At 43.5% G+C, this 13,975-nt stretch overlaps 1 protein-coding gene across 1 annotated transcript; it reads left to right on the top strand.

Moving 5' to 3' along the window:
- The first annotated feature begins 2,969 nt into the window (after positions 1-2,969).
- Positions 2,970-13,785, top strand: EXOSC9 (exosome component 9). The gene is made up of 12 exons (XM_049770087.1): positions 2,970-3,086; positions 3,211-3,305; positions 4,270-4,389; positions 4,509-4,611; positions 6,663-6,800; positions 7,755-7,837; positions 8,788-8,920; positions 9,267-9,355; positions 10,592-10,738; positions 11,659-11,843; positions 13,332-13,410; positions 13,647-13,785. The coding sequence occupies exons 1-12, from the start codon at positions 3,021-3,023 to the stop codon at positions 13,729-13,731; spliced, it is 1,323 nt and encodes a 440-aa protein (XP_049626044.1). The 5' UTR covers positions 2,970-3,020; the 3' UTR covers positions 13,732-13,785.
- Positions 13,786-13,975: the final 190 nt, after the last annotated feature.

Below are 13,975 nucleotides of genomic sequence, written 5' to 3'. Positions count from 1 at the left end.
TTTATATATTCATGCACATACATATTAGTTTAAGTTAACATCAAAAGTTTAAGAGGTTTTTTTAAAGGGTTAGTCAAAAGGGCACAGTAAAACGGTGTTAGAGTGGCAAATATTGTTTGCATAGGCCCACCAAAATATGGGAGTCATAGAAAGGAATAGCCTTAGTCTAAATACAAGGAGACCACTACCCCTGAAGTTTCCTGGCATAAGACAACTCTAGGCTCCAGGCAAACTAGTGTATTCAATCCAAGTCATTGTCTGTAGTGCCAATACAGTTTTCTTTTCTTTTTTTTTTTTTTTTTGGGGTCACACCCGGCAGTGCCCAGGGGTTATTCCTGGCTCCATGCTCAGAAATTGTTCCTGGCAGGCACAGGGGACCATATGGGACACCGGGATTTGAACTGATGACCTTCTGCATGAAAGGCAAACACCTTACCTTCATGCTATCTCTCCGGGCCCACAGTTTTATTTTTCATGCAGTCCTATTATTGGCATCAGGTTTCTGTATTAAAGATCCTGGAATCTGCACATCCTACATTGAAGTTAGGCTGGTGTGGAGTATCCTCTAGTTTCACCTCACAAATAAGGGGCAATAAAGAAAGCCCTGTCCAGTAAGCAGGTCATTATTGTTGTTAAGTCTTCTCAGTGTTAAGGGAAGTCTCTTTTGAGTAGGTCGATGTCAGAGCAGCTGTAGGGTCTTCCCTGGTAGAGGATTGCCTCTAGGTGATGTTATAGATAACCTTGGATATTTTGTAGATGTCTTCTTTAGATCAGGGGTGAATGGAGAATGCCCATTCTTCTGAGGCCCGTGCCAGGTCTTTATGTCAATGTTCAGGGTGTAAGATCCCATTGCACTATAAGATTTGTGTGTTCCCATCTCTATTAGATAAGAACTTATTTGTATGTATAGTATTTTCCATTTTAGTGTGCCTAAGAAAACAAGAAATAAAGCCACGTGGCGTTATCAGAGTATATGGGGGTGTAAGAACACGTCCAACAATACCCATGACTTGGTTCAAACATAAGCATTAAACTGAGGGATTCTTTCACACCAAATTCCATATTGAGCAGTTCACAAAGAGAAGATAAAAAAAAAGGGGGGGGGATCGTCACTGTCTAAGAAAATATTCAGCAAAAGTTATAGCCGTCAAAGAAAAAACCCATAAAATGTTGCAAAGACATATGTGTCCTTTTTATGCCTTTTGTAATAGTTGGGTGGGTGTTAACTCCAGGGTACCACTTTGGTCTGTTACTTAGGACTATACAGTACTTAAGTTAAAAAGGGTAAATGAGGAGTAATGATGATAGGGGTTTGCAAAAGGGCAGAGTACAAAATGGACATTCTGCATACATAAAAACATAATTCAATGATAGTGAGTACTATTAATGTATCTTGTGCGCGAGGGGGCACTAGCACCCAAGCAATTTTGAAAATATAGACTAGAAAGAGATTACCAGTGACTGCGTCAAGAAGCTGGGAGGCCGAAGTTCAGAACCCCACCCAGACCCTCCCTAAGGAGCCGAATGGATAATGGGGGAAGGCGTAGGGTACCTTCAAGCTCCGTCAAGGGACCCAACTCGCTGGCTTGCCCAGGCATGTGGCCCGGGGAAGCCCTGGAGATCTGGAGCAAGGCGGTAGAGGGGTGCTGGGGTTACCCAAGTCCCACCCCCCCCCCAAGACCTGGTTAAGAAGGCCTCTGGCATGGTGGAGGCCTGCCGAACCCCATGCTGCTAGACTCCCGGCTCCCAGGAAGGAAAGAGATCCTTCCTTGTCCAATCTATTTCATCTGCTTTTATATTGTATACAAATTGTATTGTATACGATGTGTTTTTCTTTGTAGCTGTCCTCTTTTGCTCACAATTATCTTTGTGAGATTCATTAATATTGTTGCCTACACGTGTTATTTTTTTAGTTTTGTATGATATTTATAGTTTTCAATTTTGTTTTTCAAATAGCGTTTTAAAAAAACTAAGCACCATGATTTACAAATCTGCTCATAATACAGGTTTTCAGTGTTCTAACACCAATCCCATCAGTGGTGTGTAACATTCCCTCTTTTAATGTCCCAGTTTCCCCACTCATTATCTAAGATGGTTCTCCCTAGTCTGGTCACAAGATAATGGGGGGCGGGGGTATTTCACACCTGGCAGCGCTCAGGAGTTACTCCGGGCTCTATGCTCAGAAATCGCTCTGGCAGGCTGGGGGGGGGGGGGGGGGCACTGTCCTTCTGCACGCAAGGCAAACGCCCTACCTCCATGCTATCTCTCCGGCCTCTATCTTTTGGTTTTTGGGCAACAACAGAGTAGCCTCAAGAGACCACATGGGGGCCCGGAGAGATAGCAAAGCGGCGTTTGCCTTGCAAGCAGCCGATCCAGGACCAAAGGTGGTTGGTTTGAATCCCGGTGTCCCATATGGTCCCCCGTGCCTGCCAGGAGCTATTTCTGAGCAGACAGCCAGGAGTAACCCCTGAGCACTGCCGGGTGTGACACCTCCCCCCCCCCCAAAAAAAAAAAAACCACATGGGATGTCAGGGATCGAACCCGGGTGGGCCGCGTGCAAGGCAAACGCCTAACCCGACGTGCTATCGCTCCGGTCCCACGGCTGGAACCGTAAGGTCAAGAGCTGGGAAGCAGGACGTGCGCAGCCCGGTAGGCCCGGCTGGCTGTTCCGCCCCACACTGGGCCTCGGCGGCATTTCCTCCCAGGCGCTGGCCACTTGCGCGCAGCGCAGTTCTCGAGGACCGGCTGAGTGGGCGTGTGCGCGTGAGTGGCGCCGTCCTGTCGCTGACGTCACGGGGGGCTCATTCCTGCCCCGCTCTCTGCGCTACGGAGACGGCCGGCGCAGGGCATTTTCCGCGCGTGGTGATGACATCAGAGCGTGGGCCGGGCGGAGTCGAGCCCGCTCGCTCCCTTGAATTGATTGGCTGCGCTGTGATGACGCAAATCTCCGGCGCCGCGGGAGCCGGAAGAGCGGGCGGCAAGATCGGCACTGGAGCCCTGGCGCCCAGGTGTCCGGCAGTATGAAGGAGACGCCGCTGTCCAACTGCGAGCGCCGCTTCCTGCTCCGCGCCATCGAGGAGAAGAAGGTCAGGCCCGGAGCGGCGCTAGGGCCCCGGGCGCACGTCTCCATGCGATCTCCGGGCGTGGGTGGCGAGAAGCCGGGTCTGCGCGGGGTTGGGGGGCTGTGTAAGTGTCAGTGTTGTCTTTCAGCGGCTGGACGGCCGGCAGACCTACGACTACCGGAACCTCCGAGTCTCCTTCGGAACGGACTATGGGTGCTGCATCGTGGAGCTGGGGAAAACAAGGTGACGACAGGCTCGGATAAGACGCACGTGCCTAGACCTTTTAAACAGCTTTTTCAAGACGTATGAACAGTGTATATCTGCTTATGTGTTTTCTTTAAGTTGACTCTGGGCACTGCAGTTTGTGTTGAACCACATTCAAGTTTGACCCACTGGCTTTAACGTGTTAGTGTGGTATTTTTTTTTAAATATATAATTGCTCTTCCAAGTACTTTTTCTTGCATGAGCATCATCACATTTGTTTTTATTTTTTATTTTTAGGCCACATCCAGCTGTGCTCAGGGCTTGTTCCTGGCTTTGTTCAAAGGGTTACTCCTAGAGGGCCCTGGAACCTTGTGCAGTGTAAGCGCTGGAATTGGGTGGGCAGCGTGCATCACAAGCACCTGACCCTGTGCACTATCGATCTGACCCCTATAATGTAACTTTTATGACTGTGATTCATATATATACGAACAGCAGGAATCACACTGGATCTCTTTTTTTTCTGCACTTGTTTTCCGTTATGATGAAGAATGAGGTGATCTTGAACAAACCGGTACGGACTTCTACTTTCCTGTTCAATTTCAGTGAAATAAAATGTAGGTTGCTGGTAGTCATTTGGTTTGATCTGATGAGCTGGGCCATTGAAGCCTCTGAATCTGAAGGGGTCTGAGAGAGAGGTGCTGAGCTCAAGTGTCGCCTGTGGACATAGCGTGTTGCCAAGCACGCAGCTGGTGTGGCCCTTGTATCAAATGACTTTTTTTTTTTTTTTACTTTGAAAGGAGATGGAAAAACCACAGTGTGTTTTAATCTATAGTAGTACTTCAGTAAGTTTTATCACATCTTTGGATTATACCAAAAATATATCTGTGTAGTTAGTACATATTCTGTTAAAACATACATACGTAATTTCAGATCGAAACTTAAATCATTTGCTGACTTTTTAATTTTCAAATATAGATAACAGATTTCTACTTTATTTTTGCAGAGTTCTTGGACAGGTTTCCTGTGAACTTGTTTCTCCAAAGCTCAATAGGGCAACAGAAGGTATTCTTTTTTTTAATCTTGAGCTTTCTCAGATGGCTGCCCCAGCTTTTGAGCCTGGCAGGTATTTATATATTTTTCTTAAACTGCTTTAGGTAGAGGAAGTCCTAACAACAGTAAATTATTGTTTTGGCTCCTGATGTTCTTCTGTGTCATGACAGTACCCCATTCCTATTTTCATAGGCAGTCAGATCTTTTGGTGAAGTTGAATCGACTCTTGGAAAGATGTCTAAGAAATTCAAAGTGTATAGACACTGAATCTCTCTGTGTTGTTGCTGGTGAAAAGGTAGGTAATAAGCTCAAAATTATTCATCCTAGTTTGAAGATTATTATATCTATTCTTTGCATCTTTAAGCTTCTGTTAATTATTTTACTGTGGTCTTTCCACTTCATTCCAAATATTGATGAACCTGACATAGAACTTTGTGTGTCATCTCTAAAAAGGCATGGATTTGTGTTAAGTGTTTAGGGAGGGGGCCAGAGTGATAGCACAGCGGTAGGGCATTTACCTTGCATGCAGCTGACCTAGAACGAACCTCAGTTCAATCCCTGGCATCCCATATGGTCCCTCAAACCAGGGGCGACTTTGAGCACATAGTCAGGAGTAACCACTGAAAATCACCAGCTGTAAACCCCCCCCCCCCCAAAATAAAATCAAAAGTCTTCAGAGAACTTTAATGTTAAGTAACCTGATAGAGCAGATGGATTTCCTCTTTTTTTTTTTTTTTTTTGTTTTTTGAGCCACACCTGGTGATGTTCAGGGCTTATTTCTGACTATGTGCTCAGAAATTGCTCCGGGCTTGGGGGACCATATGGTACACCAGGGGATCAAACTGTGGTCCATCCTAGGTTAGCACGTGCAAGGCAGAAGCCCTACTGCTTGCGCCACCCCTCCAGCCCCTGGATTTCCTTTCTATGGATGAAAAGCGAAGAACAGACCCTTTATTTGGTTTCGTTGATTTATAAAGGTCCACATAGTGGGGCCGGAGAGATAGCATGGAGGTAGGGTGTTTGCCTTCATGCATAAGGATGCTGGTTTGAATCCCGGCATCCCATATGGTACCCTGAGCCTGCCAGGAGCGATTTCTGAGCATAGAACCAGAATTAACCTGAGCGCTGGTGGGTGTGACCCAAAAACAAAAACAAAAACAAAAACAAAAAAGGTCCACACAATGAGTTGGTAGGCATGATATTTCATAGAAAGGAAATCCAGGGGCCAGAGTGGTGGCGCAAGTGGTAGGGCATCTACTTTGCAAGCGCTAACCTAGGATGGACCATGGTTGGATCCCCTGGCTTCCCATATGGTGCCCTAAACCAGGAGCAATTTCTTCTTTGTTGGTTTGTTCGTTTTGGGCCACATCCAGTGATGCTCGGGTTACTCTTGGCTGTGCGCTCAGAAATCATTCCTGGCTTGGAACCATATGGGATGCCAGGGTTAGGGGGGGTAATGAACTGCGGTCAGTCCTAGGCTAGCACCGGCAAGGCAAAGGCCTTACCGATCCGCACCACTGCTCAGGCCTTGCCAGGAGCAATTTCTGAGCATATAGCTAGGAGTAACCCATGAGTGTCACTGGGTGTGGCCCAACAAATAAACAAACAAAAATACTTGAATTAGTGGTGTTAGGGAATGAACCTTGGAGATTCACTGAGGAAAAGGCTTGTGATCTACCACCGAGCTACGTTCCTGGCCACAGGACTGAATTCCCGATTAGGATATATTCAATTCTAGAACAGCCCCTGGGCCTTACCATAGTCCCATACTTGATTGAATGTAGTACTTCCTGTTTGCATACCCTAACTGCAAGCCTATTGTGTCTCCAAGTTTAAAACTTTTGGAGCAACAGGACAGCAGCTTAAGCAGTAGTATTTCATGTGGTTGAACCAGGATTGATCCTTGGTATCCCATATGATGTCTTAGCACCGCAAGAGTAAACCTGAGCACCGCTTCATGTGGTCCTACCCCCAAATCCCCCTGTCCCTTCTCAATCTCAAACTTTTAGGCTATACTTGACAATATTTATGATATTGGGTGATACTCAATTTTTTTCTAGATATATTTGTATTGCTATACTACTAATAACCACATACACTAATACTTGAGAAATTTTTTTTTGTTTTTGGGTCACACTCAGCAGCACTCAGGGGCTACTCCTGGCTCTATGTTCAGAAATTGCCCCCAGCAGGCTCGGGGGACTATATGGGACGCCGGGATTCAAACCATCGTCCTTCTGCATGCAAGGCAAACAACTTACTGCTATGCTATCTCTCCAGCCCCGAGAAAAAATTTTTCAACGTTAATTTTTCTTCTAGTAGTGATTGAGTTAATTTAACTTTCAGGTTTGGCAAATACGTGTGGACCTACATTTATTAAATCATGATGGAAATATTATTGATGCTGCCAGCATTGCTGCAATCGTGGCCTTATGTCACTTCCGAAGGCCTGATGTCTCAGTTCAAGGAGATGAAGTAACTCTGGTAAGCCATTATGTGAACTAGCTCCTTTCTGTGAGTGAATATTCTCTTGGGCAGTAACCAACCAGTTCTTAGGAAGAGGTAGATGACTGTTATGGATAATCTAAACTTTGATGATCACACATGATCAGAATGACCTTGAAATTTCCCTCTTCTTTTTATCTTTGTTTGGGGTTTTGTTTTGGGTTTTATTTTTTTTAAGCCACACCTAGTGGTACTCAAGGTTTACTCCTGGCTTGGGTTATTCCTTGCAGGCTTGGTGATAGGGTGATAGGGATCAATACTGGGTTGATAATGTGCAAGGCAAATGCGTGCCTGCTGTACTGCCTCCTGATCTCTTCCTTTCCCTTTCGAAGACTTTTGGGAGGCCTTTACATACTATGCCATGAATAGCTTTTGGAAAAATATAATTTTAAAGGATTTGAGTTAGAAGGGCAGATAAATTTGTGTAAAAAGGAAAGTTATCACTGAGCATTAAAGGAACTCCAATTTTTTTTTACCTATTTTTTTATTTTTGAGCCACACCAAGCAGCGCTCACATTACTCCTGGCTCTGTGCTCAGAAATTGCTCCTGGCAGGCACAGGGGACCATATGGGATGCCGGGATTCAAACCAACATAGGTCCTGGTTGGCCACTTGCAAGGCAAACACCCTATCTCTCCGGCCCTGAACTCCACTTTAAAATCTGCTGTGGCTGGAATATTATAGCACAATAGGGAGGGCATTTACCTGGCACGTGGCTGACCTGGGTTCAATCTTTGACATTCCGTATAGTCCCTAGAGCCTGCCAGGAGTGATTCAGTGAGCCCAGAGTCAGGAGTAATGCCTGAGTGCTACTAGATGTGACCCCAAAACTAAATCAAATAAAATAAGTGTGCAAGACAATTTTTTTATATTGTGACTACAGTAACTGAACCTATTTTTTGTTTTGCTATGTTTCTGTTTTATATAATACAGTATACGCCTGAAGAGCGTGATCCTGTTCCATTGAGCATCCATCATATGCCCATTTGTGTCAGTTTTGCCTTCTTTCAGCAAGGGTGAGTCTTATCCTAATTATAAATGCAGATGGGACCAGCACTATAGCATTTGCCTTACACTAAGCCAAGGTAGGTTCAATCCTCAGTATCCCGAGCACAGAAGAGTAGAGGGGAATAGGCAGTGTCAGGGATTGAGCTCAGGCCTCTTGCATGCAAAGGATGTGGCTCAGCCTGTTGAGCTACTTCTCTGGCCTTTGTTAATCAGTTTTTCTTATTGCATTACTAATCAAAGTAAGAGCTTTCAGTTTATATATTTTAAAACAAGTACTAATGTCGGGTGGGGAAAAAAAAGTACTAAAGTAATGTGATTTTACTATAGTTGAAGCACATTAGCATTCATTTTCAGTCTTAGTTATTGGGGCAAGGATATGGTTTAGTACATATTTGAGGACCTGGGTTTCACCACCTAGCACTGTAAAAATTAAAAATTGTTGCTTCTTTCCCAGTAAAGTAACCCATCCATATTAACTTTATTGCTTTTTTTTTGGGGGGGGGAGGGCCACACCCGTTTGATGCTCAGGGGTCACTCCTGGCTAAGCGCTCAGAAATTGCCTCTGGCTTGGGGGGACCAAATGGGATGCCGCAGGATCGAACCGCGGTCCTTCCTTGGCTAGCACTTGCAAGGCAGACACCTTACTTCTAGCACCTCCTCTCCGGCCCCTAACTTTATTAATTCTATTGTTTAAAAAATCTATTTTAGGGGCCGGGCGGTGGCGCTGGAGGTAAGGTGCCTGCCTTGCCTGCGCTAGCCTAGGACGGACCGAGGTTCGATCCCCCGGCGTCCCATATGGTCCCCCAAGCCAGGAGCAACTTCTGAGCGCATAGCCAGGAGTAACCCCTGAGTGTCACCGGGTGTGGCCCAAAAACCAAAAAAAAAAAAAAAATCTATTTTAAAGTTTAAAAAATATTCTGCCTCAGATTTGTTCAGCTCCATTTGACATTCATTTCAGAACATACTTACTGGTGGATCCCAATGAACGAGAAGAGCGGGTAATGGATGGCTTGTTGGTGATTGCTATGAATAAGCACCGAGATATTTGTACCATCCAGTCCAGTGGAGGAATAATGTTGCTGAAAGACCAAGTTAGTAATGATTTTTGCCTTGAAAGCTTCTGGGGAAACTACAGCCATATCTTACACTAGAACTATGGGTCATTCACAAAAGGAAAGTGAATTTCAGTGGTTTGTGTGGTTTCACCATCGTGCCTAAATTGTCCCTGCCAGATAGCCAGACATGTGCTCAACCACTGAGCTACATCCTCAGCATCTTCCTTCAGAAGTGTTAAATTTCTGATGTCTCGTCTTCATCTGCTTTTAAAGTGTCTTATTTTTATTTGAAAATAAAAATTAGGCTAAATTAGAGGCAAAAAACATGTTTTTTTTCCACATAACTATTTTATTTTTAATAACAATTTACTTTTATAACTAGGTTATGAGATGCAGCAAAATAGCTGGTGTGAAAGTAGCAGAAATAACAGAGTTAATACAAAAAGCTTTGGAGAATGATCAGAAAGTTAGGTAAGTTTAATTTTCTTCAGAATTAAATGGTCTAATACAGGGGTCTCAAACTCATGGCCCGCGGGCCATTTGCAGCCGTCCGTACATTTTGTGGCCCTGTTCTAGAGGAATCTTTTTTTGTTTTGTTTTAGTTGTTTAGGTCATACCCCCCAATGTTCAAGGCTTACTACTGACTTTGCACTCAAGGATCACCCCAACTTTGCCTCCTGCGGCCCCCAGGTAAATTGAGTTTGAGACCCCTGGTCTAATAGATTTTTTAGTTAAGGTCCCTTCTTGCAGAAGAAGGATAGTATAAATTCTTTTGTTTTTGGGCCACACCCGGCAGCACTCAGGGGTTACTCCTGGCAGGCACAGGGGACCATATGGGATGCCGGAATTCGAACCAACCACCTTAGGTCCTGGATCGGTTGCTTGCAAGGCAAACACTGCTGTGCTATTTCTCCGGCCCCAGGATGATATAAATTCTTGCACTTGATCTTTTCTATGTTTTAGTTGAATATATGTCTTCATGTTTTTGAAAATTGATTCAGCAGTTATACTTTATTAAAAATTCATTATTTTTGTTTGGGGACCATACCTAGTGGTGCTTAGGGGTTATTCTTCCTTTCGTAGTGGTTAGGGGACTGTATGGGATACTAGGGATTTGAACCCTAGCACTTGAAAGGCAAATGTGTTATCCACTCTATTCTAGCCCCTAAACCCACAAAAAATCCTGTGCTCAGGATTTATTTTTAGCAGTGATTAGGGGACCAAATGTGGTGCTCTGGAATTGAACCCCAGGCCTGCCATGTGCAAGGCCTTCTTCACTCTTTACTATCTCTTAGGCCCACAATTAGCATTTCTTAAGAAGTATATTTAAATTAATAGTCAACAAATTGTGGTCAATGGCCACTTTTGCTTAAAGAATGCACATGCCTAGAGCATAGCCTAATAAGTGACAGGTATGGTCAATAGTTTTTTGCAGGTTTATCCAAAACCCTGGGTATGTGAGTGAAGCACATGGCACCAAGGCTCAAACTTACGCCTACTGTGTATAAGGCATGCACTCCAGTTCTTAATTCTGTTCCCTGGCCCTGTACATACTTTGAATCCTTTGTTAGTTATAACAAATTTTGAATCTAATTTAATATTCTTTTCATTTTAGATTCAGTTATCAATATTTCTCATCCACCTGAAATGCCAAATAGTTAACTTTACCCCTTCCTGTCATTTTCCCCCATCCCCTGAAATTCACAGGAAAGAAGGTGGAAAGTGTGGCTTTGCAGAATCAATGGCAAATCAGAGGATCACAACATTTAAAATGGAAAAGGCCCCTGTTGATACCTCTGCCGTGGAAGAGAAGGCAGAAGAAATCATTGCTGAAGCCGAACCTCCTTCAGAGGTGTATCTATTGTTTTATGTGAAGGTTTTCCCTATTTAGAGTGACTCTTTGGAATACAGCTTTTTTAGTTGTCTAAGATATAGTTATGAGAAACGGTAAGTCATTAAGTATAATATTTACTAAAAACAAGAAAATTTGCTATGGGAAGAACAAGAACATGCATAGCATTTCACCTTCCTTTGGAAATTGTTCTTTAATCTCAGTGTTTTGGTCATGCACTTATTAGTCATTTTTAGGGCGCGGTGGGGTGGGAGGGAGTCAGGCCACATCCGGTGACGCTTAGGGGTTAATCCTGGCTATGCACTCAAATCGTTCCTGAGGTCCCTCCTGGATAGCCGCATGCAAGGCCAATGCTCTTATCGATGCGCTATCACTCTGGCCCACTTATTACAGTCTTGAAGTTACTCACCCATTCACCAGATTCTCAACAAAAATGTTGAGAGCTGGTGTCTTGCTGATTATCATTGCTCACATAAATATTTTTTGTTTTATTTATTTTTTAAACTTTATCTGGGGGGACCATCTGGGTGTTGGGAATTGAACTGGGTCCCTCCTGAGGATTAGCCACATGCAAGACAAACACCCTACTGCTGTGCTATCTCTCCAGCCCATGTTTACATAAAATTTTTATGCTTACATAAAAATCTTTCTCCTTTCTATTCCCCTAAGAATTTGTGGTATAGGAACTAAAGGCCTTACACCTTGCTAACCAAATCCATTTGGTCCCTGGCATCACATATACTTCCTCAGGCATTGCAGAGATCCAGTACACAGATTCAGGATTAGCTCAAGTATCTATCACTCTAGCCGCCCTTTACCCCCTTCCCTCAAATAATCTGAGGCACAATCGCAATGTCCTTAGGAAATGTTTTGTTTTCCAACACTGCATCAGAAAGCATCTTCAGTTTTCTTAACTTCTAAGTATTTCTAAACCTGTACTATGGACTCCTGGAACTGCCCAGATTGGAGAGGGCACAGAAAATACTTGGGGTGAACTTGAAGATTCTGAGAAAGAAGATGAAGATGAAGGTTGCAGTGAGGAAGCTATCATTCTTGATAGTATTAACACAGACACTGTAGTGGAAGTCTCTAATATCGGAAGTCAAAGTAGGTGGTGCTTTATGATCTGTTACCTAATGTCTATTTTCCAATCCTTGTGATATTTCTATATGGGTTACTCCTGGTTCTATGCTCAAATCACTCCTGGTAGGCTCGAGGGACCATATGGGATGCCAAGGATTCAACCCAGGCCTGCCATGTGCAAGGCAAATGCCCTATCCATTGTACTATTGCACAAGCCCAGCATATCCAGTTCTTCACTAAAGGTATTACCTCAATGGAATATGGCACTGTGATATATTAAACTAAATGGCTCTTTTTGGGGCCACATATAACAGTGCTCAGGGGACCATATATTGTGCTGAGGATTTAAACTGGATCCACTGTTGTAGGCAAGAGCATTAATTGCTATTCTCTCAAGCTCTGGGGGGGGCACTTTTTCATTTGTATGTACCTGGGGTTGTTTTCAAGGGCAGAGTTTTTCGTATGTATGCTTGGGCATATATCCAGTGGTATCAGGATTGAACAGAGATCAATAGCATGCAAGGCCAACACTAATAACCCTGTACAATCTCCAGGACAGAGTTATCTTTAAAAGATCTCATTTCTACATGATCTTTTTTCTAAGTTCCTAGAGTCAAACTTAAAAAAAAAAACTCACATCATAATGTATTTATATATAGGTGCATTCCAAAGAAGCCATTCTACAGTTAGAAATGGTCTATCTGGGGCCGGGCGGTGGCGCTAGAAGTAAGGTGCCTGCCTTGCCTGTGCTAGCCTAGGACGGACCGCGGTTCGATCCCCCGGCGTCCCATATGGGTCCCCCAAGCCAGGAGCGACTTCTGAGCGCATAGCCAGGAGTAACCTCTGAGCGTCACCGGGTGTGGCCCCCCCCCAAAAAAAAAAGAAATGGTCTATCTATGGTTGAATATAGTAACTTTTATTTTTAGTTTTTGGGCCACACCCTGCACTGCTCAGGAGTTACTCCTGGCTCTGTGCCCAGAAATCGCTCCCAGCAGTCTCAGGGGACCATATGGGATGCCAGGGATTGAACCCAGGTCTGTCCCAGGTTGCCTGCATGCAAATCAAACACCCTATTACTGTGCTATTGCTCCAGCCCCTCAATAAGTAATTGAAGTGTGAGGAATTTTAAGTTTTCATTTTGGTCAATTTAGCCATGGGTCTAAGGTTATAGTAGTGGGTAAAGCACTTGCCTAAAGCCACTTGGATGATCCAATACCTCATATGATCACTGACTGGAGTGAGCCCTGAGCACTGCCGGGTGTAGCCCTCCTCCCTCAAAAGGAAAAAAAATCTGTTAAGAGACTATATATACTCTTCCTTTCAACTTTTCTGTTAGGATGTGAATTTGGTCACGGAAAATAACAGGGCTCAGAGCTGTATAAGAGGTGGCAAAGAAGCAATGTAAGCCTCAACTCAAAGAGCAGTTTGGGCTGTTATAGAAATCTCCAAATTTGGGTAAATTCATGGTATTAGAATATATTTTCTTGCCCCCCCCCACTTTTTTTTTTAAAGATGATCCAATAGTACTTTCAGACAGTGAAGAAGAAGAGATGGTCATTTTAGAACCAGACAAGATTCCAAAGAAAATAAGGTAACAAATGTTTTTATTTCCAGTACACACAAATAAGTCTCCTTCCTGAGGTTTAGAAAACATTAGGGCCTGATTCTGAAAGAATGGGTACTGCTTCAACAATATATTTTAGTCTTAATAAATGGCAACGTAATTAAAGTTTCCTTCCTATTTTGAAGATCCAAAAATCAAACATGCAAAACTGGGTGGTAATCAGCCCTTTCTGTCATGAGTAATACCTGCATTTCTATTCACAGAGCACAGACTATCAGTTCAAAAGAAGAAAGAGCAACCAATAAAAAGCCAGTGAAAAAACGAAAAAAGAAGAAAATTTCTAATTAAAACTCATAATTGTCTATTTGTGTAACTATTAAAAGTTTCTAAAACCACTAAAAATGTAGTCAGTGCTTAAAACCTGGTTATTCCTTTATACTTTACAGTATGCTTGAAAATAAACCTAAATTTGGAAAACATAATTTAAGAAGGCATAAAAAGTAAAAAGGCATTTCCATAGCGTGTGCAAAAAGGACGAAAGCTTCTTATAGACCTTTATGACATAAATGGTACAAGGTTTATTTCAGATAGA

The sequence above is a fragment of the Suncus etruscus genome, chromosome 3 (genome assembly GCF_024139225.1).
Source record: "Suncus etruscus isolate mSunEtr1 chromosome 3, mSunEtr1.pri.cur, whole genome shotgun sequence".
NCBI classification, from domain to species: Eukaryota; Metazoa; Chordata; class Mammalia; order Eulipotyphla; family Soricidae; genus Suncus; species Suncus etruscus.
This window is presented reverse-complemented; position numbering and strand designations above follow the sequence as displayed.

Bases quoted from the DNA above. Each gene is read 5' to 3' on its own strand.
- EXOSC9 (XM_049770087.1), top strand. From the start codon at position 3,021: ATGAAGGAGACGCCGCTGTCCAACTGCGAGCGCCGCTTCCTGCTCCGC. The intron at 3,306-4,269 runs GTGACGACAGGC...TTATTTTTGCAG, and splicing joins GTGGAGCTGGGGAAAACAAG to AGTTCTTGGACAGGTTTCCT. The intron at 10,739-11,658 runs GTATCTATTGTT...TTAACTTCTAAG, and splicing joins GCCGAACCTCCTTCAGAGGT to TATTTCTAAACCTGTACTAT.